This window comes from Manacus vitellinus, unplaced genomic scaffold (genome assembly GCF_001715985.3).
Source record: "Manacus vitellinus isolate BGI_N305 unplaced genomic scaffold, ASM171598v3 scaffold_3_pilon, whole genome shotgun sequence".
In the NCBI taxonomy this organism is placed as follows: domain Eukaryota; kingdom Metazoa; phylum Chordata; class Aves; order Passeriformes; family Pipridae; genus Manacus; species Manacus vitellinus.
The window spans coordinates 8,915,430-8,941,140 of NW_021940535.1; the positions used below are offsets into that span (position 1 = coordinate 8,915,430).

The 25,711-nt window shown below is 40.0% G+C and overlaps 1 protein-coding gene across 2 annotated transcripts in view; it reads right to left on the reverse strand.

The window, feature by feature from the left end:
• Positions 1-12,771: 12,771 nt before the first annotated feature.
• Positions 12,772-25,711, reverse strand: part of NPSR1 (neuropeptide S receptor 1) — a 56,212-nt gene continuing 43,272 nt past the window's right edge. For both annotated transcript variants that reach the window (XM_008921093.3, XM_018075226.2), the window contains 5 exons: positions 25,220-25,421; positions 16,195-16,271; positions 15,423-15,512; positions 13,186-13,366; positions 12,772-13,063 (listed from right to left, as the gene is read on the reverse strand). In XM_008921093.3, coding sequence (XP_008919341.2) covers positions 12,970-13,063; positions 13,186-13,366; positions 15,423-15,512; positions 16,195-16,271; positions 25,220-25,421 — 644 coding nt within the window. In that variant the 3' untranslated portion in view covers positions 12,772-12,969. The remainder of the gene's footprint in view (positions 13,064-13,185; positions 13,367-15,422; positions 15,513-16,194; positions 16,272-25,219; positions 25,422-25,711) is intronic.

The following is a 25,711-nucleotide window of genomic DNA, read 5'->3' on the forward strand; positions in this document are numbered from 1 at the left end:
TTCTGTGGAAATAATGAAGCTGAAGAAACCAAAGAAACACAAGGAAATGGGATTTATTCTAGCACAACTAAGAGTTCAGCTCATATTTTCAGTTTGCAGACTATGACCCAAAGAATTGTTAAGTGAGTAAGTTGCCAAGGCTTTGTTGTGATGGAGGATGAAAAAGAAATTAGATCAACTTTATCATTCAGAGTTTGGGTGACATTTGAGAAATGCTAAATGAACCTTCAAAATGTCTCCAAATGTCTTGTTTAGGAAAAAAAAAAAAAAAAGAGGAGGAAAGTCAAAGACGCTCAGTCTGGTTAACAGTGACAATGAATGAGTGCATGTAAACAAATTCCCTCAAGCATTCATGAATGCATTTCCTCAGCTACCAGTATTTCATCAGGTAATGAATTATTTTCACATCTGTCTTATTGAACAAAACGTACCATCATCTGAGCTTGAAGGTGAAGAGGGAGCAATATATTTAAAGTAAACCTGCTGGCAGTTGAACACAGACAGGTTATTAAAAAAACCCTCTGAATGTTCACAATATTGCCTCCCTGTTCCAAGTAGAAAAAATGAAAACAGGCTTGATTCTGTGTTTTTTTGATAGTACAACTTCACCATTAGTTTGTGTAATTACAATTTCAGACCTTAAAAAGCTGAAATAAAAATTGAATGGAATATTAGTATAGGTTAACTCTTGTGGAGACCCTTACCAGCCTGCCTTGTGCTTGTGGGTCCTGTGCTTGTGCTCCCACACATGAGATGCTGATATATATATATGTCCTTTCAAAGAGAACTTCTTTTGAGAATGGCTCAAGCATGCTGAAGCCCAGTGTTGTTGGTGGAACCATGGAAGGAATAGATTTTTTTCTTGCTGCTCTAGGGGCCAGGGTTCTCTCAGGGGGAAGCCTGACACATTCCTGCTTGGCTATGGGCATCCTGGCACTTAGACAAGGGCAGTTGTCAAATTTTTCTGAGTCAGAACTTCTCAATAGTCACTGTGTACCATGCTCCCTATGGGAAACTGCTTCAGGAAGGATTAATGCCCACTAATCCTCCATTCAGGAGAAAAAAGCTCAGGTGTTTGCCAAGCACCAACGAGGAGCTAGTTTAGTCCTTCCTTCCCTCCTTGCATTTCTTTTTTTTTAAATAAATCCTTCTCAAAATTACACAAGCAGATCCAAGCAGTCACAGTGACTCAGCTGTAGAGCTATAAGCAGTCCACACTGCAGATTAAATTTGCAATTGGTAATATCACTGTTTCATCACCAAAATGAAAAATCACTCTTTTCCTACATGCTATATGCAAAGTACTACATGCAAAGATTTACATCAAACCAGAACAGTTGCTAGAAGAGAAAAAGAGTAAACCAACATCCTCAAAGGGGTTAGAAACCATCTCCCCCAAGGCCCTGTTTTACCAGTACTGTGATCTTGGCTGGGTTTATCTGCAAATGTAAAAGGAGACAGGCCCAAAAGCAATATATGACAGGGCATTCATTCATAGACATATGTTTCATGGAATGGAATTTCTTTCTGATACCACCTGTGATATTTTTTTACCTCCAAAGGTAACAATCATGATATTTTTAATCTGAAACCCACCCAGAGCTACAGTAACTGCAGGTGCTGCTCATTTCAGTCAAGCATTGAAGAATTACAAAGAATTAAACTGATTAAGTATTAGCAAGGAATGATGAATTCCAAATACTGATATGCTAATTATAATAAGGTATTTGCAGTGATTATTTACAAGTGTAATTGCCTTTCTAATTGAATCCAGTGCTCTCCCTTGGTCATGGGACAAAATAGATAGGAGCATCTAGTCTTTTCTTTATCTCTGGTTTTTATATCTTTTTTTCTGTTCTTATAAGGCAAATGTCCCAACTGTTCATAAGTAGTATCACAATGTTGTCCAGATTCTGCTTTTATGACTTTCTCCCAGGTGAGCTAAACAATATTTGTGTGTTTCTTTTGAATTCAAAGGCAGAATTTCTATTGATGACAATAGGACCAGGAGATCTCCTTCACAGTCCTGCAAGTTTCTTCCTGCTACCCAGATGTAGTCTTATTCACCCCTTCTGTTAACATGCTCTGTTGAGATTAGGTTTCACTGTCCCACTTCAACAGGTCCTAGAAGATACCTGGGCACTTGACTCCTTCTGGTTCGTTATAAACAATCAATGTTTAGAGTTTGTTTCTATCCAAAACTAAGGATGCAAAAACCAGGTTGGAGACAGGACAACCATTTTACCTTTGGTTCTTACATTACCCATTATGGCTAACTACTGCTAAAATGATGCAAAGCCATGCAGAATATAACTTTGCTTTTCAAATATTTTAAACTGAGGAAGGACTGCTGAACTGTGCTTATAAAAAAGAGAAACTCCTCAACTTGGGTAAGAAGACATCAAAGGTAAAGAATCCCATACTTCTTTCTTGTGGCAATTTCCTCCACTACTTAAAAACACCTGCGTTTTGTAAAAGCTTTTTGAAAATTATGTGATTTCTACATCTGTCCTTCCCATTGTGTATGGAAGGGTATTGAATGATGCCTTATTTCTTTTCCCTGATCTCCTTTGATGCCCTGATAACACTGGGAGCTCATGCTTTGTAATGATAACAATCGTTATTATTATCATCTCTAGTTCCTTCCTAGTCTTGGGCTTTCCAGCCTCAGCACCATTTTCTCTAGATAGAGGGGACTTTTTTTTCCCCTTGATGCATTGTTTGGTGCTTGACTGTACTCCTACACATTTTGTATAGGACTAATTTACTGAAAAACCTTATCCTGCTTTTGTGAACTCTCAGCCCTCATCCATGTTTATCGGTTTGACATCTGCATACCTTAGCAAAAGTGATTTCCTTTATATTTCCAAATCAGTGATAAGCGTACTGAATCAGATCAACACAATATTTCTCCACATTTTTTTGGTCTACCTACAGGGTTCAGATTGCATAACGCTTGGTAGCAAAGCAATTGCAAGAGTCCTGGGGACAGGACCTTAAGTGGAAGGTGATTTCTCAATACCCTCTCTGCCTGCACTGCCCTGGCAGAGGCACCTGCTGTCAGCCCTGCCTGTCTCTCACTAATCTCCACATTTCCTCCCATTCCTTGTCTGCATAGCAAGTGGATCTGGAGGATTAGACAGAAAGAGGATCCCTGACATCAGTAGGCTATTATAACATATTGGAATCCAACACACCGCAACATGGTGGTGGTAGAATTTCTGATGCTCCGTCAGGGATTTACGGTCCTGCAATGGGGTGGCAGGAGAAAGCCCTAAATGTGGGGGTTCAGTATACCAAAACACCACGCTGCTGTTCTGATGGTAGCTGGGGGTTGAAGTAAACAAACTTTCCTGAGAGTCACTCTCTACTAGAAAAGTCTTCCACCCCCCACTCCTCTCCTTTTCAGCAATGCTTTAAAGAACTGAAAAGCAGCTTTAGAGCAGAAGTGCCACTTCTGTCTCTGCTTGCAGATATGCCACCTGAAATAGTATGAACTGTAAATCACTTTAATAGATAACAGCAGAAGCTTCACAAATCCTTGTGATTCAAACTTCAGAGGCAGCTAATGTAGCAATTCAGAAGACAAAAACTGGGAAACTGCAGTTGTGTTTTGTGCTGGTGGCTGAAAAGATCATGAAATGAATTCAGCTAATCATATAAAGATTGTCAGTCAATAGAGTAATGGTTCTGTGTTTAAAGGGTTTAATGATTCCACTGGTGTATCTTGATAATCATTTGTCTTTGAGTTAATTATCTGAGCCATATTAGGTTTGTGAAGCAGAAATGAAGTGGTGGGTGGCTTTTATGACACCATAGACATATTAAAATCAAATTGCTATATTACTAATCTTAAAAGAGAATGTCTTGGCAGGGAAACACTTTTATTCCAAAGTTCACCTTTTCCTTGTGTCTCTTGAACAAACAGCAAAGCAATCAGTCATGCTGAGTCTTTTATCCAAAAGCCTTTAATTTACTGAAAAGGCAGATGTCAGACTTGGTGTGATTGTCTCCTAGACATAAGGGTGGTATATGCGCAGAGGCAGTGTCTAAGGATGCAGCTGGGTGCAGCAGCATGCAGAGGTATCCAGACTGGCTCTGAATATGAAGTAGAATAGTCAGGCAGGGTACTGTGGCCTCTGACTCTTTTCCTGTAACCTCACACGTGCACAGGAGTGCCATACAAAGGGCTACTCAAATAATGGGCTTGGACATGGCTTATTGGACCATGAGTAAATATTCCCTGGGCTTTTTCCAGTTTGATCCTTTCTGCAGACTGAGGTTCAGCCTGCAGACACCAGAGCACGTTATAATTTACCTCACAGAAACCAGGATTTCCTCAAGGTGCAAAGAGAAGATGACAATGAATCCTCAAATTTTCCATGAAGAGAATCACACCTGTGAAATACTCCAGGCCTGTTTTTGAAAGTCTATCTATGACTTTTCATCACACTCTGAGGGCAGGGTAGCGAATTTTCTTGAGTTTAAGACTTTTTGTCTACTGGGACCTTTGAACAGGTTCCATGAGTTTTATGCTGCTTAATCCCAGTTTGCAGTGGGAAGGAGTGAAACTGGTGTTCAGATCTTGAGTAGGAAGAGGTTTCCATTATTCCTTTAGTTCCTACAGATGGGACTCTGAGCATACTTGTGGACCCAGGAATTATGTTATACCACTGCCAAACCCATACAAATGTCAAGAACATATCTGAGGTTCATGAAGTGATCTTGGAGAGATTTCTGTTTCATAGTGTCATCAAATACATGCTGTTTCAAGATTATTGGTATTCCATGATATTCCTGTCTCTCCTGTCTGTAGTGTAATTTGAATCCACTGAATTTCAGCAGGATATCAGGACAGTCTTTTAAGAAACAGGAAACAAACTCTACCACCATTTCAGTGATTTGTCTTACCCCATTTCTTGGGTGTTTTGTTAGATAATTCTGTGTCAGTGTGCACTATTTTTCTCTTAGCATTTTGCTTGGCCGACCTGGAAAAAAGTCTCAGCAACCTGTTTTTTAAATGTCAGTTTGTTTTGAGGTGGCAGTTAAATCAGTTCAGTCCTGCCCAAAATAGTAAATGTAAACACATTAAACAGGTCTTGTGTTCTCCCTGAACAGAGCCTGATCAACTCCTACTGAAACCAACAAAAAGAATCTTCCTGACTTGTGGTAGGGCTGTGTTAATCTACCAGAAATATTTATTCATCACCCAACAGGCCTCCTCCAACAATGCAAACTGACGATCATGCTGCTTTATCTAAGAAAAGAAATTAAATTGATATAGATACTTTCAAAATATAGCAGCTTAATTACCTTCAGGCTTTTGCAAAGTCTCCCACTGGGTAGACTACTAATCTTTTGCAATTATTCTCATAATTATAAAATTACAATTATGCCTGTTTTCTGATGATTGATCACGATTTAGAATGGCTCACACTTAAATTCCTTGATATACAGATGTAGGTCTGATCTAATAAAACCCACCATATCTTCAATGAAAGATGATAAAGACCTGCTGAGATACACAAACAGAGAATCTGGCTCCAAATATGAAACAGGTTCAAAAATGTAATCCTGGGTTCCCAACAGGCCTTTTCTGATATCTTACTGAGTCCCTGTATGAGCCATACCAACAGTGTGCCTCCATATGTTGTTAATTAGGTATCTCACCCACGTCTTTAGGATTTGAAATGAGTGTTTATTGTAGTCAAGTAGCTTGGTATGTTGCAATGATTCTTCCTTGCCAAGTAAAGCTCTTTAAGAAAACTGAGGCAGAGCCTTGTTCCCCCTCTTGAATTAGGCTAGACTCATTTACACAAAATTCATTTCTTTTTTATTCTTTTCCTAAAAATGCAGACATTTTTCCAGACTCAATAAGAACGCCCAAACCGCATGAAAATCTTGGTGTGGGAAGGAAGATAGACTGAGAAGGAGGGGAGGAGCTGCAGAGGGGTGCGAAAGCAAAGGCAGCTTGTCCTGGTTTTGGCTGGGATAAAGTTCATTACTTCTTAGTAGCTGATAGAGTGCTGTATTTTGCATTCAGAATGAGAATAATGTTGATAACACACTGATGGTTTAGTTGTTGCTGAGCAGTGCTAACCCTAAGTCAAGGACTTTTCAGTGTCTCATGCTCTGCCAGTGAGGAGGTGCATGAGAAACTGGGAGGGAGCATGGCCAGGGCAGCTGACCTGAACTTGCCAAAGGGATATTCCGTACCACAGAACACCATGTCCAGTATACAAACTGGGGGACTTACCTGGAAGGGATTACTGGCTGTGTGGTTCAGGGATGGGGTTTGACACTGGTCAGCAGGTGATGAGCAACTGTATTGTGCATCACTTGTTTTTCTTGGTTTTCTTTCTCTTCCCCCACCCCCATGTATTATTATTATTATGATGTTACATTGTTTTGAATGGGGAGTCATGACATGAGCCTGAGGGGTTCAACACCACTGGGTGGATAGTGGACACCATGTGGGAGTAGTAGCCAGGGAGTGTGTCCTTACTTCTAGATCTGGGGGGTTTTGGTGTGGGAAGCTAAATCAAGGCTTGCTTAAGCACATTCCTTAACCCTGTGGCCACAGCCATGGCCATGGCGATGCTGAGGTGCCTCTCTCTTCTGTTTGACCCAGGAGATTTTCTCTGCATGCAAAAAACTTCAAAATCGAAGTTTTCTAAAAATTATAATGATTTGCTGCAGGAGTTTGATTGACAATAACAATTTCCAGATGACCCTATACCCTGTCCCACATTAACAGTTCATTCTTTGGGGGATGTTCAGGGAACTGCCATGTGTTTAATGACATTTGACTTTCCTCTATGAGTTATCCTACATCCATTTTATAAACACAATGCTGAGTTACCTTTAAATTGTTATTTTGGTGCCATATTAAAACAGAGCATGCTTCTTCCACCCACATTACATATATACAAATCAGTAATTCCCATGTCTATGCTTTAAAAAACTCTCTTGAGTAATCCTTCCCTCCCAAATGAGAAGATTAAGCCATAGGGTCCAAATGGGACTTGGTGATATTTTGCTACTCGATCACTTCAAAGTCTCTTTTCACTCCCTGGTAGCTACATAAAGTACCTTTTAGCATGATCAAGGGAGTCTGACTTCTCTTTAATTTCCTGCGTAATGCATTAAAGGGACCCAAATCCTTTAAGTCTAGGACACTTTATCAATTTACAGCTACAAGAACTTCTCCCTTTAGGCATTAGTCTTTTCTGCCCAGAAGGTGCAGTTTTGCAATCACTCCATGCATAAATGTATCCCAAATTACAGGCTTTTAGTCACCTCTTTGTAAAACCACGCGCACTTGTGAAGGCAGTAGGGTGGGAACTCAGATACCAGTGAGTGGACCCAGGTTGTCTGCAAACCACCAGTGTAGCTGGAGGCTGGTGCTCTGACACAAGGTTGTCACGTGAGTGTCTTGGGCAAAGAGGAGAGAGTACTGTACTTCAAAGAGCAATGCTTGTATAACTCTGCCATCATCAGTATTGATCTCAACCTGAAAGTCTGTACACAATCAGAAAGGCCAGCTGCTACCTTGTACTTCCTTGAAACCTGAATGTGAGTTGGCAGGGCAGCAATGGGGAGAGCATGTTCATGCCTGACAGTTCATTGGCTTTTCCAGCTCTCTCTTCATGACTTAGGAAGATATTATCTCTCCAAATAAAATTCCCCTCTGATACTCTTCATATTAGATCTCCTTGTTGCACCGTTGCAAAGGCATGGCCATTACCAGGATCCAAAATGAGAGGAATCAGCTCCTGGTCCTCCTGAAAAGCTTGCACAGAATGTCGTGCCTTGCCTTGCCATAGCACAAACTGGAAGGGTTCTCCTATAACCAAAAAGTTTGTTCCCAACCCACGCAATAAGATTTGGGCAGGCTGATCATCGTGTCAGCTGAATTTATTCGAATTTATTCATGGTGAGATTATTCCAGGGGCAGGGGTTTTTGTGGATTTATCATGTATTTTAACTATTTTTTTCCTTTTCATCCTTTTCCCACTGATATTATTGACTTAACAGGCAGCAGAAATACCCCTTTTCAGCTTTCCATATTACCAACTCCAACAAGCCGAAATCTCAGATTGTTCTTTTCCATGTTTCCTCTTTCTCTTGTTTTACACAGAGTGGTCTCAACAGAGAGGAACAGTGACACTAGCACAGCCTTAGCTCTTCTGAAAAATGCTTCACCAGATACATGTTGGGATCATATTAGTCCACCTGACCCCACTGGCTGTCGTAGTGTCAGTGAACAGCTGATGAACATGCTTAAGGCTTTCTTCTCTTCAGATATTTCCAGCTGATTAGCTCCCAATTCATAACAGAATTTCTCATAATTGATGCAACTGATTATTAGCACACAGTGTGATACCTTTCTTCACATTTCTGCTATTTGGGTTCTGAAGTTCATCCAGTTCTTTCTATGTGATGCCTCAGACTCTGTTCATTTTTATTGAGCTTATTAAAGTTGCTGAATTTTAGCCCATTTTCATTTCCCTTGCTTGAGTGTAAACTAAAAATTAAGCTTCTAATTATATACCACCATAACCAACTCAGCCTGAGGAATTAGCGGTGTCTATTTGTAAATCTGTGCATGTGTTTGTGTGCCTGACCCTCTACCCCCATATTTTATGCATATTCAGAATAAGATGCCCTCAAACGTGACAGAAGATTATCTAATGAACCATTCGGCTATAAGGCTTATCTAAATTAAACACTGTGTAAAATAAATTACAGTTTGCTAAAGGAAATGAAACATATTTTACCTTTCACTAAAAATCGCATTTACTCCACAAATTAATCATGTTTCTCAAGGTTGATGAATAAACTAAAGTCTCAGCTCCTGTAAACACCAGGCTCTTGTTGGAAGGTAGAGACAGATAGCTTCTACACTAGTTTATTTTTGTCTGTGGAATGTCTCCTGACAAAAGGCAATTGTGCCCACAGCATATGTATATATATATATGTGTGTGTGTGTGTATGTAGTGCTTTCTGCAGTTTCTTTCCTTTGTGGTTGTTCTGTTTCTATCAAGTATTTCTTAACAGTACATGCCCCTCAGTCCCTGTGAGGGGTAAGGTGAAGTGGCAGGTAGCGTGAGGCCTTCTGGGTTCTTGTCTGAAACATATCTGCACAAATGGTGAATTAAGACTTTCTGAAGGGATGCAGAACTTGAGGCATCTTATCAGCAAGTGTATTCCTTTGTAGAGAGTTCCAAGAGACTCTTCTCAGTTAGCTCAGTGTTACCCCAAAGTGCTCATATCTTGATAAATTGTTTGCCAAAGTCACTTAGAAAATGTTGTGGGGTTTTAGTTGAGTTATTTTTCCTGTGTTTTTCACAGAGGCCAGTGTTCTGAGATAGGATTTTTCCAATTTCCTGCATCTTGCAGTGCCAAGAAAATATGAAATCTGAATAGACATAAAGATTTCTGGTATTCAAATGTCAGGGTTTGGACTAAAATAAGTGCCAGATTTGCTTTTATTCTGCTTCTGTGTCCTTGGAGACTGCTATTAGTAAGGGTCTAGTGCTCACAATAGCTTATACTCTAGAAGAAGCATATTCTGTAAGTCCACTTCCATAATGACCTGCATGTGCCTGATTTCCAATAGAACAATTCATATTTAAATGTCTAGGTAACCTGTAGAGTATGGATCTTCATTCATTCTGTGGAACTCAAATCATCCTATATCATCTCAAAAGGTGTAATTACTTTTCCATGAAAGATATCTTTCAAAAAGAGCCCCAAACCTGCAAACAACAAAGTAGTTTTTTTTGTTTGGTTGGGTTTTTTTGACTGATCTGCACCTCTAAGCCCTGGGTCAGCAGTGTGCAGGAGGATGCAACATGTTTCTGAGTAGATTTTGACTTACTGTTCTTCGATGGTTGCAATGTGGAATGTTGAATTTTGCTGCCTTGCATTATTTTTTTTCAAAATAAAATTAAAAGAGGAGACAAATTTCAAAGGCAAAACCAAGTTAAAAGACAAAATATCACTTTACACTCTTAACAACAGATTGAAATCTGGACTTAGAGAATTGAACATTAAATAGCATCAAACATATCCAAAAGCAAGTTAAATTGCTTTCTTATTTATATTTTCTTGGACATTGACACAGAAGCACACATTTTCTATTCTCCTGAATTAGTGTTAGTTTGAAAAGTATCCTAGTCCTATGCTGTTTGATGTGACCTCTCTAAGGCATGAGTATCTGATTTTTCATCCTTTCTGAGAATCTATAATCATATAGGACTTTATTATCATATGGGATTTTATGTCTTAACAGTCATGCATATAAATAATTCTGGTCGCTGTGGAAATGTCAGAAGGATTTCACAGATGCATCTTGAAGTGTTAAAGCTGTTGAAAACCAGAGCTCCTCCTGGGTTGTCATGGACAAACCAGCTGGGTGCCCTCTTCTTGTTGTGTTCAGACTCCCTCTCGGGACAATCAGACCTTGACACTGACTTTTGCTGCCTCTCCTCATAGGTTTGAGGTCTGGTCGTAACAACTCTGACACCATTAAGCAACTAAACAGTCAACAGATGTAGAGCGAGTTGCAGACATGGAATAAGAACAAGAAACCTACTGGAGTCAGGTGAAATTCCCTAAATCTCTCTCCCCAGAGACAAAGGAGAGCTGTGCAAGTGTTTTCCAGACTAATGGAAAAAATCAACTTCTTCTGTTGCTTTACGACAGAAGATGTGGAGAGTATAAAAAGGTAGTAGAATGCCATCTCCTTTACAGTAAGAAAGCAGGATAGAAAATAAGACAAATTATTTATTTCTGTATTTAAGCACTTGGAAGGGATGCAGACAAAAGTGGTGTGAGGTCTTTTAAACTGAAAGAGTCTCATATGAGGAAAGGCATCACAATCATGTCCAGAGGAGAAAGGATATTAACAACATGTAAATGGTACATAATACAATAATGAATGAAACAAAAGGCTGTTTCTTTGAAAGTAAATGAATAATGACTTCATTTAAGTCTAGAGTTCTACATTAATTCATGCATATGCTTAATTTAGATGGGATAATTCCTGTGGTGACCACACTGAATTATGTGTAAATTTTAGTGGGACTGAGTCACATTAAATTTGCAAATCAAAGTACTGCTCAGAAATGTTATCTGATTTCCAGGTATTAAATCTACAAACTCCATTAATAGTTTGAAAGTAGAAACCCAGTGTATATGTATCAGATGAAAAAGTTAAATCCCACAATTTATATCACTATGAAACTTAAACCAAGCAGTCCACTTTTGGGAAAGTTACTACATGCTCTAGTTCTTATATACAGTCTATCCAAGGTGGCTGCTGTAAAGGCTGGTATAGATTCATAGTTTTAATTAAGCAGTTATTAAAATTTAGACATAGAGTATAAGTAACAGAACTTCATGGTAATAAAGAGAGATACCTTATTTATTTTACTGAGAACATAAAGCCCCACAATTTTATGTATCTCCTACTTAGGAAAAAGTATTTTAGTAATATAGGTAATTATAAATAAATTTTATTCAATTCTTGTTTTGCAGGGAACAAACTCATTGCAAAGGATCATAATAATAAAAAAAGGTTTTAATACTGACTCCACTTAAGTAAGAATAATTTTTTTACTGAGTGGAAACAAATACACTTGCCATACAGCTGGTTAGAGCGTATTATCGCACAAACACTTCAAGCTGCCTTGTGGCAAAATGAGCATTGGAGTTAATATCATTCCCCCACCCACTTAACCTGCGTGAGAAATTTCTCCTTAAACTTGAGAAGAGTGTGGTGGGAGGATGCCCTGAGGGCTGGGGGAAGGGGATGCCCAACTGCTTGGGTGCTGTGCAGCAAAGCTTTGCCTGACGGATGGTGTTCTGTGAGCCTCACAATGAGTTTACAAGACTGGACCGTCAACAGCTAATTTTTTCTAAATGTAATTCGAGTTTTATGGTTTCACTTGGGTCTTTTTCAAGCTCTGAGTTTGTGCAAAGATATGTATGGTTCCTTGCATGATTTAAGTGGCAGGGATGATTTACATAGGGTAGGGGGTAGGGAAATGCTGCTGTGTGGGTGGCGAGATTAGTCTGCAGTGACAAAGTGCCCTGTATGGCAACTCCCCATAGGGCCCTGAAAAGACTGTTCAGGGCCTTTGTCACAGAAGCACATAAAGATCTGTTCGTGGGATGAACCATGGGGTCTGGGAGGGACTGGCAAACACTTTCTTAGTAGCCCAGAAATAAATGATTATTTGGATGTGTCATGTGGAGCCCTTCTGGGATCCTGGGGTGCCACTTGTGTGCCAAGGTAGCACAGCAGGGAAATATCGCACTGGATGGGGAAGAAGAGCTACAGGGATGGTGTGGCTGGCATGAGCTGAGAAGCTAGGCCAGGAGATGTGACAGGCAGTGACCCAAACCTTCATTCCCCTCTTGTCTGGCTATGACTTTGTAAGTGGTTCTGTATGAAAACAGATATAATATATAATTGAGTGGCAGGGGTGTGTTCTCATTGGAAAAGTGCCAGTGCTTTCATTTTAACTGGGGTCCTTGCTCTGTAATTATTTGTAAACACTCTATCAGTTATATGAGCCAGATGGTACAGTAGATGGCTTTTAGCAACTCCTGGAAAATAGAGAAGACTCTGACTAGACACCTTTTATTTTTTTTTTTTTTTTTTTTTTTTTTTTTGCTGTTTGGAGCATGCATAGATTACAACTTGCTTTAAACAGAGGGCCAAGATGAAGCCTCAAAACAGAGGCAGACAAAACCCTTGCTCTGAGTTTGGCACTGGCAGTGTGAGATTGCTGAAGCTGCAGTGCCGATCCAAAATATATGTGCTGTAAGATGCACAAGAGCAGCAAGTTGCAGGCTCTTGCCAGTCAGTGTCCATCTGCTTCACGATGACAGGGCTTGTGGGGACCTCTGTTGTCTTCGGTACAGGTTCCAGCGTGGCTTTGCGGAGCATCGTCTGTGCTAGATGTATTCCGGTTTGGACAGGACCTGCAACTTCTGCCCTCCATCACTCCTTTCCCGGAAAGTCCCTCCCAGCCTTTGAGTTCTTCTTTCCCTGTAAAAAATAAGGAATGATCAGAATTAAAACGGACAAAAAATAGTTAGTCAGCTTACGGACTGTGCTTGTGTTCCCTCCCTTCTTAGGGGGTAATCAGAGTGACAGTAAAGGAGCAATACTCGAAAGGGGGGCAGAGGCGGTTGCTGAAGAAGCAGTAGATGAGGGGGTTGATGGCACTGTTCAAGGCTGGCAGGTTCTGAATGATCACGGATGCGAAGAAGCGCTCTTTAGTCTCAGGGAGTATGTTGAAGTTGTCCAGGATATCAAAAAGAAAGTAAGGGCTCCAACAGAGAACAAATGCTGCAGAAGAGAGAGAGAGGAAGAGCTTGACGTTGGATAGTTGAGCAATTTAGGGAGGCAATTACACACTCATGGAGAGACTGTCATAACACATAAATATTTGTTTATGCAAAAAACCCTCTCGCTATTCAGGATCTTATTTAAGAGAATAGTTATTAGATTGTGCTTTTATTTGTCTTTATTTTTATTTTAATGCCTATAAAATATATTATGTGTACTCCTCTAAGCGTTTAGAATGCTCCCTTTAGACATATTTAGACACTTCAGAACACTACACAATGCATAAAGGGTAAATAGGTAGCCAGTTAAAGCTTCATCAGTTATAGTGAAGTGCTCTTTTAATGGTCCCCTGAGTGAGCAGCCAATCTAAATGTACACGCAGCCGAAGCGCTGCTCCGTGACAGCACTGCCTGTCATAGCCACCTATTAAAAGAAGGCTCTCAGACACCCAGGAGCAAGGAATGACACTCTTTCACACCACATTACAGCAAACCAACATGTCATTTGGTATGCTGGCTGGAGGTGCTGTGTACATGGAATGTGCAGGAAGATTCTCTAATTTCCTGTACTGCCATTTGAGAGATGAATTTGAGGAAGGGAAAAGAAGACTCCATTGCTCATAGCCTCTGGTTTTTTTCAGAGGTGGTAGGGAAAAAAAAGGTCACAGATCTACCTTTATTTGCAAACATAGGGAATGAATCTGTCCTTCACAAATTTTTGTGTCATCTCTTCTCACAAAGGCTTATGATTCAGGATTTCCATAGAAATACTGTGACAGGCAGTTCACTCAACAACCTATAAGTACCTGGGTTGCAAACAATCTGTAAAATCAGACACGATCTCTTCCTGACCTAGATGAGACAGAAGAGTGACCTCATGCCTGTTTCTTGTCACATTAATCAGTATTTCTTCTCTGGCACCTAGCTGAGTGCTCCTTGAAAGTGCCAGGAAGAGGTAAACTCACCTCCTGTATTGTAGAGTAACCAAACAGGAGGTGTCTATGCAGAGATATCCATAAAATAGCAGTACACAGTCCCAGCATGTGGATCATAGCACTAACTGTGCAGAACTTTTAAGTTACCTGTTTGCACATCAAGAGAGGCTGCGTGCCTAATATTACCAAGGTACACTGAAATACTGACCATCCATGTGAGATCTTAACACCTGATGGCCTTGCAGTAGTAGTTGCATCTGACAAAATCTTTCTCAGAAAAGTTCAGACACAAAGAAGCTGTTCTTGGGCTTATGAAAGGTATGAATCACACCACCCTCTCTCACGTCTGCAGACACTACCTCTACACGGTGAGCTAAGCAACTCAGTAGTGGCTATTATCACAGTATCCTCCAATCTGAATTTTGCACAGTATTGGAAAGAGAAGCAATCTCTTTTTCAGTGTCAGGGGATGATTGTCAGCCCTCGAGAGTAAACAGCTTTGGTCGCTTTCCTGCATTTCGCTGCAGTTAATCACAAGCCTTGTGTGACGCTGGTTTTATTTATTGAGATAGAATATCAGCCTCCTAATTGCATCAGAATAATGTAATTTCCCTGGGAGACAGAGAATGCCTGCACTGAGTCATCTGTTGCTCAGTCAGGAAAGGAGAGTTCATTCTTTCCATCTCGGCAGGCAACACACCTGTAACATCAAATGCAATCGCTCCACATCTTGCCTCTCCTTCCTCTGCCTTGCACCAGCCCAGCAGCTCACACGCCATACATAGTCTCTAAGCCTAAAAGACAACTCAGTTGCCAAATCTTTCAGCAGTCTGGATGGGAAGGAGATGACCCCTTCCTTTTTCCTTTTAGACATTGTCTCTTCTTTACTTTCTTAATGCTGTGCATATAATTTCATTTGAGGCTTATGTCAGATGCCTAAAATAGGAGTGTGTCAGCCAGAGGAGAGAGGAAGGACAGGGTCAGAAGGCAAGTCAGGGATCTAAGTTCCTTCTTTGAGCTATCTACTGCACTTTGTCTGCTGCTGATGGAGGTTGCTAGGGAGAAGCAGCTTCCTCATGTCAGCATCCTCCCTAGCTATCAACTGAGGGGCTTTTCACTTACCAAGGATAATTACAATGCTGTACTTGATAGCTTTCACTTTTGCCCTTGATATGAACCCACGACTGGTGCAGCCAGCAGAGGTTGTGCCACCTGGGGAAAGAAGAGTTCAGCTAGTAAGAGAATAGGGCTGGTGTGTGGATGTGTGAGTGTGTACCTTGGCAGGCAGAACAGGAATACATAGCCCCATCCTTCCCTGGTGTCAGTCAGGAGCTCAGTAGTTCCTGAAATTTGGGCACTTTCAAGTCTGCTCAAGTTGAACCCTTAAAACCTGAGCCACCCAAAATCAAAAAGGTAAATGTAATCAGAGTAGATCTTTCTGAAACATTTTGGCATTTATAGTCTTGGGATGGAATGCTCACTCATTTTATAGCCTTCTGTGGCCAAGAATTTCTGATCTTGAGCAAAATCCAGATTTGCCAAGGAAATGCGAAAACACAGAAAAAGTGTTACCTAGGTATATGCTAGAAAATATTTATTCTGAAAATGGACAAAGGTCTAGGAATAGGAATTCTAAGTTCTAGAATAAGTAGTTTTCACTTTTTAATAATTTTCTCACAGATTTTTCCTATTGTTTCTCTAAAGAGGGCTTAGTGTCAAAGCAAAGAAGGTAAACAATGTAGAAAAGAGTTATGAATGAACATTTACAGAAACCCCATTTCCACTGCTGTGATGGGGGCCCAACACAACACTGCACATCCAGGCATTCCCAGATTTGTGAGAACCAGCCGGAATTGAACCATGAGGCTGGAGTCACGTGCATGCTGAGACTCACCAGGACAGCTGGATAGGATGACAGCCTGAGCTTTGCTCTTCATCCAGATGGTTCGAATCACGATTGAATATATGACGCTGCAGAAGGGAAAGAGTCATTGGTATTATTAGGCACAGTAAATTTAGCAGGCATCCCGGGTCATTTGTGCTCTATGATTACACTTATCTATGTGTAAGGAGTTCATTGAGATGATGGGGCTGCACAGGAATAAAAATAATAAATGGCAACAACAATAGTAAATAAGATATGACTCTCACATAGTATTTTTCTGAAGCAGATCTGAAGAGTTTTCACCACGGGAGTCCTTATGATTGTCCTGGCTTTGTAGATGTCAAATCTGAGGCTCAGAGGAAGGCAGTGATTAGGCCAAAATCTCACAGGCAAGAGCTCAGTGGGGATTTTGAGCTAACCAAAGCCAAATCCTCTTGGGTACCAGCCCCAGGACACTAGCTTTGAAAAGAGGGAAGCAGGGGGAGGGACCTGGTACTGCTATATGTACATTTCTGTTTTGGTGTTACTTTGTGAGTGTGAAGCTAATGAATAATAAAATGGTACCCTGGGGAATTTGATAGGGGCGAGATCCCCGAGAAATGCAGTTAAATACAGAAGTGCTCAGTTTTGGGTCTCAAGGTCCTGTGGTGGAAATCAAGGAGGACAGAAGTATCAGATAGATGATTCAAAACCAGATCCACCACAATTTGCATATTTAGAGAGAAATATATACTTTCCATGGGAATAGATGAAAAGTACCCTAGTGCACAATGACCTTGGATAGTTATGATCTTTCCCTAAGGCAATAACCAATCTGAACTTCCATTCGTTTAGTATGGAATAGGTAAAAATAATTTTTTCAGGCCAAAGATCCGTTTGAACCCACATCCTCCTTGAGGATGTTACCTTTTCAGCAGTTTATATGCCAAAGATACGAGGCCTTGCTCTGACTGCCTTTTCTCCTGCAAGTGTGCATAACGTGCAGCTAAAATCACTAAGCAACAGCATACCTTTGACTGCTGTTTTCCTTTTTGGTTTGCTAAGGAAGACAAAAAATGACTTAAGAATATTTCAGCTAATGCACTCAGGTTGCCATGTTTTCCTGATGTAAAATCCAAGCATCATAACAGGAGTCGTTATGTACCATTTGCAATACAACACAGTGCTCTGGAGAATTTGGGGCAGCCTGAGCATTAATTGCCTTAAACCTTAGTGGTCCCTCTGTGAAAAAGGTGCAACTAAGAACATTGTTTCAGGGTGTTTTATAGAGGCAAAAACGTGTCTTACTGTTATTTGGTTTATTTTCATTGTCAGAAGAGGCATTAGTCTTACTAGACCTTTCAGATTGATTTATGAGCCTTTCCTACAGCACCATCAATTGCTAGACACGCTTGCAAAGGTGATATTTGTGCTCAAAAAGCTACTAGAAATTTGGAGGTTTCCTTTCTGTGGAAGTTTGAGCCATCTGGTTTCCAGATATAGTATGTGAGAGCTGTAGATTCATTGTGCGGTCTGGGCTGTGCAGTGGAGCCGTAACATCTTTGCCCAGTGGGGGGTTTGCATGCAGTTGCTGTGGACTACAAGTTGCTCTCCTTAACCTCCTCAAAGGTCCAGCTTGGCTCCCAGCTGAATTGAACATTTTCCTTTTATCTCCTGGCTTTTCAAGAGGCTGTTTATTTAACAGCTCATACACTTGAGAGTTTCTTTCTACTTTGTACTGACAATGGTGGAAAATTCCCATATTATTTCTCCTTTGATTGTTCCAATGAATAAGAATGTATTATAATGATAATTGTTGTAATCTCAAAACAATTTCCAGCCAATTCTTAAAAATCCTGTTTCTATTTTCTCCCTAACCTGCTATCTCTAGCCTGGCCTTTGTATTTGTAGTTGAAACAATGTCCCCTCTGATGCAGACTTGCCTGTGTCCAGCAAGACATGTTCAGAGCTGCTTAAGCATCAGGACAAAGAGGTCTAATTCTGCAGTCAAAATAGTCAGACTTCCTACTTCCAGCCAAGTGCCACAAGGATTGAATTATAAAGTCAGGCTCCTCACTTGCTTTCCTTTTGATCCCAGAATGCTTTCCCTCTTAGCTGCAGAATCTGGTAGGAACATGCCTTTTGCCAGATAGTTACAGCATTTTTTGTCTTCATTGGCATTTCACATATGAGATTACATGTGATTCATTTGTATCCCTAATTTTTAGGACTCCAGTGGAAAGCTGAATTCCTGTTTTAATCCAGAGGTTTATAAAGTGCTGCCAACATAGTGGGTTTGTGCTGGTGTTTTTGCCTCTGTTCATCTTTCATATCTCTATAGCTGAAACCATTGGAGCTTTCCTTATCAGGAGTGGACCAGGGGTGGTGTAAGGATGCTCAAGGTGGGTGTCAGGAAAGCCAAGTCACTTGTTATGCTAGGTAATCTTCTGAGTGATGGTTTTGCCAGCCACAATTATGCCTTTATGATTTGATCTCTCTGGGACTCCAAAGAGTGCCTAACTCGTACTAGTGCCTAACCAATTTTTTTTCCCCATAGAAATGTTGGCATGGAGCTAAGAAACTGGAGTTTCCAGAAATTTGTCACCTAAATCTTAAGATCATAGAAGGCAACTGCATGTGTGTTTCAAAGCCGCAAGAGTAAAACACTTATGGAACAGAAGTTGTGTTTTTCTTACAACAGAAAAACAATTTTTTTTCAGAATGCATTTGTAGCTCCTTTCTTTCTGTAAAAGGCAGCTGAAGGAGAATGTGGAAGTTGGTCAGATCTCAAAGGGTGGGAAGAAATTCCCACTTGGAAATCGAAGTGGCAGATGAGCAAAGAGTAACAGGGAACAGATGATAACTGGTATTCAGAGGGGTGTTTGGCAGCGGTCTGCACCATTCTGACCGTATTGTAATATCGGTTCCCTTCCTCTGCATGTCAAGCTGCTCAGCTTTCACTATCAAGTGTAAAAGCACAATACACATTGCCACAAACCCATTTTTCAACCCATGTAACATGTCTGCATGCTGCTTGCTCTTGTCTCCACTGAAAGCACTGAGAGATATGATGTACAGTTCTTTAGGTCCAGATGTTGTCACGTTTCTTTGTATCTGTAAGCACAGAGTGCACTGGTCTTAAAGCCCTCGCTGAGGTTTCTTGGGGGCTACAGAAACATGTGCTCTAGTCATTGTAATACACACTGTGATATGAAAATACTATATGAGTTGTTGTGGCCCATTATTTTTAGGTGACAAACTAATGAAAGAGTACTATTTATCGTGGAGTAGTCAAACTTGAATGGAAAATTCATCCAAGATATTTTGAAAAGGAGCTGCTCAGGCCTTGAAGACCACAGGATAAAAAGGACATGCTGTTGATCTGAAAATGTGACAATTTTTCTAGCCCTGATAAAATGCATATCTTGAGAGGTGGCAGGAAAATACAAGAATATTGTTCACATTATGGATATATCTGAGAAAAGGAAATTCTTTGCATCTCCAAAAACGACTTAACATGATCCAAATTCTGAGGGACTAAGATCCATTTTCATCATTGCGTCTTATTAGTTAATGGTGTTGTTTAATAAGCCTCATTGGTAATTACAGCATTCTTTATCAAGTAAATATGTAACTTATGTTTAGTCATACATGAATAGTCCCACCCCATCTTTATTTTTAATTCATGGATCACTTTTTTTGGAAAATGAACTGTCTTCTGGTAAAGTTGTATATTCGTATTATCAATCATAAGAGTTATTGGTCTGCCCACTCTTTAACCACGGATTATTTATTTTAAGTAAATAATTGCATTATGACAGTATCCCATCCAGCCTCAATATTTTCTAGTAAAATGAGCCTTTACCATGGCAAAAGTGCACTTAGGCTCCCTGCTAAATGCTTCTATTTATCATCCAGCGTTGCCTATTGTTCCTTATAATTTATTTGTGCAAAGTGATGCAGCTGCATTGTTTTATGGTAGCTAATTTACAGTGCTGCTTATCTAAAAAAAAAAAGGCATATGTAATCTCATTTGAACAAACCATTGCATGTATATGTGATGGGTAAATGAAGAGATGAGCAGATATTAGAACATATGTGCAGGATCTATGCTTTCTTATTTAGAAATGGAAATTGCAGGCAAAAATGAATGTGCTCACTGAATCAAGCTCAAAAAATGACCTTTAGTATTATTATTAATGGTATTTCTAGTTCCTTTATTTAATTCAGAGAAATACCTTTTATTTAATCTATTTTTTTATTTCATTACAATACCTTGGGTTTAATTCCGTATATTTCCTTTTAGTCAATTCTGGTTTTTCTCTTCTAATTATTTTTCAGCTGCTCCAAAGCAAATGTTCTCTTTGGAGTTTAGATTTTAAACAGCAGATGGATATTTTTTCCTCTATGCTTCAAGAGGAGGTTTAGCAATTTTTTTTAAACATGAATTTGCAATTATATTAGATAAATGCCTATGTATTACATTCATAATATAAAAATATATTTAGCAATCATGAATAACAGCTAAAACCCCTCTGAATTTCTGAACACTCAAGTACCAGAATATAATTATGTTTTGACAGAGTAGTGATACAGAATAGAAACCCAGTAGCTGTCCTGTCTCCCCATCACAGGATCTGATGGGCCCAGATGCAACTATTTGCAGGAGAGCAAACTTGACCTGTATCTAACCTCTGCTCAGCAATGCCCCAGTTTTCAACTATCACAGATGCCATTTGAGCTTTTCTTGGTGTACTTCAGCATAGGAGAAAAGGCTTTGGTTATAGTTGATGACACTTGTCCTCAAATAGGAGAGAACTAATTATTGCAGGTTCCCTAATTACTTTTTTCTGAATTTTCTGAGGTTTGGTAGGTTGACAATATCAACTGCAGAAGTGGTAGAATAGTGTAAATAAGAGGGAACAGAACAAATTTTTAAGCACTGTATAGAAATACCTGATTCGGGATCTGTGGCTCTCCCTGTACGACACTGAAATAGGGGGGACAAGGAAAGATTTTACATTAAAAGAACAAATATTCTCCCCTTTTTTCATCTCTCAGAGATAACCACACGCTTGGGTTAAAAATACTAATAACAGCTTTTCATTCTGTTTTCATTATTCACGTCTTCTTCATTTGTATTATAATCAGATGAAAAAACTTGCTAAAAAACCACAAGCTGTTTGATAACTGATTGCTGATTTCCCAGTTGCGAAGAAGTGGTAGGAATAGACCTCACAAGTATTTAAATCTTTCAGGCTGTTGCAGTTTTCTTCATAAATTACCTTTTTAAATATATGTTTAAAAAACCCCAAACAAAACAGGGGGACAGAATGTTTTCTTGTTTGATGTTTTGGCTTGGAATCTAAGTGCTCACACCACATCTGGGGGTTTAGCTTGTCAGTGGAAGGATTTTCCAGACTGAGCATAAGGTTATCAGCTAAATAATTCATTCCATGGGCTGCAGTGTTATGAATAGCACAACTCCTGTGAGTTAGTTGAAGGCTGTCAGGAACATGTAAAATCAGCTCTACTGAGAGAGCTGAGGGATGGATGAGAGAATCTGAAAGATGGTGGTGTCTGGACTGTAAAAAGTGAAAACAGCTCAGCCAAAGCAGTGTATCTAGTGTGGAATTAAGTCCTGCACCTGAAAAGTAAGATTTTATCCTTTTTATGCACTTCAGATGAACAGCACCAGAAAAAAGTGCTGTCATCAGTGAACAGCTTTGCTCTAGAGGTTTGGGTTTCAGCAAATTCAGGCAGCAGAACTAATTAAGAATTAACTCCGCCAGCCAGTGTCCCACATTGCATCAGGCACCTGCCGTGCAGCTAAATCAGAGTGCTTCAGCAGAGAAAATAAAGTAGCTGTGCAAACAATATGAATTTTTGCAGAAAAGATTTTATTTTTTTCCCTGTGTGCACCCTGCCTTACTGACTCAGTAAGTGTGTCTTGTGCCTTGGTTTCTGGTTTATATGTAGTCACACCTTCTTAGATACTGGTCCTTGACTTTTCAGTCACATCTATGTGACTTTTCAGTGCACATCTATGGATCTTCTCTCTGTCATTATGTTGTGGCCTTTTTTAGGTAACATCTTCAGCTAAAGAGCATTAAAAAAAATAAATCACAAAATGCCTTCCTTCATTTACTAAATAAAACCTTTCATTTTTACAATTAATCTCTTGACAGAGTAACACACAACTAAGATGCACATGATCTCTCTCACCCTTATGAAATCGTGTCTCATTTATCATCAAACCTACTGTGTATCTGAAAGTATTAGGTGGAACAAAACATTTGCAGAGAAAGTGAGTCCCTGCAGATATTAACAGCCATTCCTGTTGTTCTTGAGCCACAGACTGCTTACCAGAGTATTTATTTGCTGCAGCCACATCAGGTGGATTAGCTTTAAACTCCTGGACTGCCAATAATTTTTGAGAAAATGGATGTCACACCTTCAGGCTGCATTGACAGATGTTTTACAGATACCTCAGCTGGGAAGTTGCAACCTTCACTTTTATGCTTGAGACTTGAAAAAACATTCTAAAAAATAGCCATTTCTTTCCAAATTGCATGGCATTTTTTCATAATGTCTCAGCTGACCTTGCCCTGATGATAATCCTCTTTTTCTGTAGTTCTAGACCATCCTCTGTGTTCTGAACAAAATGGTATCACTGACAACTAGAAATAAATAGGCACCAAAAAATCTTTCCCTGTACCACTCCCCTTCCTTCCTCCCAGTGCCAGACACCACTTAGGACATGTCAAAAATCTGACTTCTGCTGACACAGGAGCATTTGTATTAATATACTCTGAAACCAGGGATGTGTCTGGACAGCAACCGGCACTGCGCTGCCCCCTGCCTCCAAGGCCAGTGTTTCAAGTTCCTGAGCTGCCATAAACTTCTTGTGTGAAAGTTGCTTAAGGTTAAAGGCACAAAAATTTTAGGATGTTTTATTCATGTCTCAGCTGTCAGGGCAATCTCATGAAATGCCAGTTTCACTGCCTTTCCCTTTCCTCTCATGTCTTCATCACCTTCTTGCTTCTGGGGATTTACTGTAAAGCAAGTCACAGAGCTGATCTGGTTTGAATATCTTCCTTTGGCAGGGAGGAGGGGAGTATAATGTCAACAGCTCTGAAATATTCGTTGCTCTGTAACTTGTCTTTTCTTGCCAAACAAGTATATATGGCATGTAAAAAGGAGTAGCTGGTCTGTAATAGAAAGCATGCAAATCTGTATGTTTGAGGGGGAAAGAGATGTTTCACACACCTATGGAATGACTGGTAACTGGACAGGCTGTGGGTCTTTTTCTAAAAAACTTAAATGCTGGCTAGAATTTCCTGATTGCTAGCTACTTGAGAAAGCTCATTAAAGAATCCCTCTAATAGTAACAGTCATCCTCAAAGTTCTCTTGTGCCATTTCTTTCCACTCTTAAATTGCTTTTTGCCTGTTCAGTGTGTGTTTATTTTTTTTTGCTGCTAGTGCTGGGCTGCAGATCTACCCAAATTTTTATTTACATATTCCCAAGAATATTTTTTTGGTTTATTTAAAACTAGGCTGCTTTAAGAGACAGGACAACATATAGAGAAATGATCCTATCCAGGAAGGAAGAGCTATTGGACAACTTGGGAGTAATTTTTCTCTATTGCTATCACATCCTTTCTTTAAGGAGAATTTTCATGATTTTATTTATTATATCTGTGCAATCTGGCGCAAAAATAGAAGGTTTAGCAAACTGACATGTTAAGAGCAAAGTGTTATAATCATCCCTTCTCTCTAGGGAGCAATACCAGTCCATGTTGAATCCATATCAAAAAGTCAGGTGACTTCAAGTATCACATGGTTTTGATTCTATCAAAGATAAACTTGTTTCTATTAAAAGGTGTAGAACTTAATATCCATGATAAAACAGTAAAAAACTTCAAGGCATTTAGCTTTTGTAGCCAGTCTTGTCATCAGCTGGAAAAGGTCAGCACCTTCTTCCACTCCCCACCCTGCTCTCACCCGGGGTGCTAATGAGCAGGAAGCTAACAGAGACTCATGGCTCATCACTTGTTGGAAAAGCAGATGGACTGAGAGATATATCCAAGGGACATGCAAACGTAATTCCCCTCTTAGAGTCCAAACAGCCTGTCATCAAATTACGTGGGGAAAAAGGAGTCCCAGCAAGTCTTCTTTGCTGCTAAAAAGAAGAGATGGACACCAAGAAATCCTAGTAACCTTGCTACTGAAAGAGAAAAAAAAAGGGGGGGAAAGAAAGATAAGGGCTCAGAGAACAAGTTACTGCCACTGGGAGCCTTTCTAGGCAGTTAAGAAACCTCAATCCCCTTCCACATCAGATTTTGGCTGCTCCTTTGCGTTGGTTACTCCTCATGGCTAGATAATTTTTGTTTAACGTCAACTAATGGCAGTGCCCTAGAGGGAGGTAATAAACTTCACTGATCACTGGGCACAGTCTGGGTTATTGGTTGGCCTCAGTTTAAAATAGATTCTGCAGCAGATTGCCTTTGTGATTTGGGGCAAATCAGTCTCAAATATTTGCAGCTTAGGTTCCCCATAACAAAACAGGAAGAATTGTATTTGCTCCTATTTTAAAAGTGGTTGGCAACTTCAAATGCTTGGAGGTTTCTTTCCAATCCTGGTGAAGGAATACTTGTCTAAAACTGTGAAGCTTGAGAGCACTTCAATTTAATTTTACTATAATTAGTGTTAAATGTAGTTTCCTGTGCTTTCATTAAAATTATCTTTTGTAATAATAAGTAGATATTCATACTGGATTTATGGAAGTATCTTTCAAGCCTGAAGCTGTGGAGATAAGTGGACACACTTAGAGATTCATTCCTCTTTTCAGAGAAAATGTTTCTGGCTCTTAATACCACATGGAGAACACCCAGGGCAAGTACAGCAACCCATGTATTATGTGATAAAAACCGAAGCAGCTATACAGCAGGCATGGAAATGAAATTGTAATGAATGAGTAGAAATTAAGGCATTATGCTGATTGCACACTTGACAGCTTTTACCACATGCTTGCTGATTGCGGTTCAGGCTTACCTGATAATGATCAGAGGAATGAAATACACCAGGAAAGCCACCACTGTCATGTAGGGTATCCAGTAGGAGTCATCAGGCCAGAGAGCCCAGCACTGCACTTCTCCGTTGGAGAGCTGCCGTTTCCCAAAAATAATCAGAGTTGGTATGGAAAACAGGAAAGAGAGGCTCCAGGCCACTCCAATAAGCACTTTCGCCTGTCTTTCTGTGCAACAGAGTCAAACAGACAGTGTTAATGGGGTTGTTGGTGAGAGTGAACCCTTGCAGCAGTACTGACAGAGAGGCAGGGAGGAGGAGGTAATCATGTAAAGAAAGGGAATTTTAGGCTTCAATTGGCTGATGCTGAAAAGACTATGAAGGAAAAAAGGGATTTCATCTCTTTCTCATGATAAATAATCATGTCATTATGGGCTTGTACTTTACAAGTTTTATTTAAGGATGCTTAGGGTCTGTTGAATCTGAAACACTATGAGAAAGGCACTGGCCAGGGTCAGT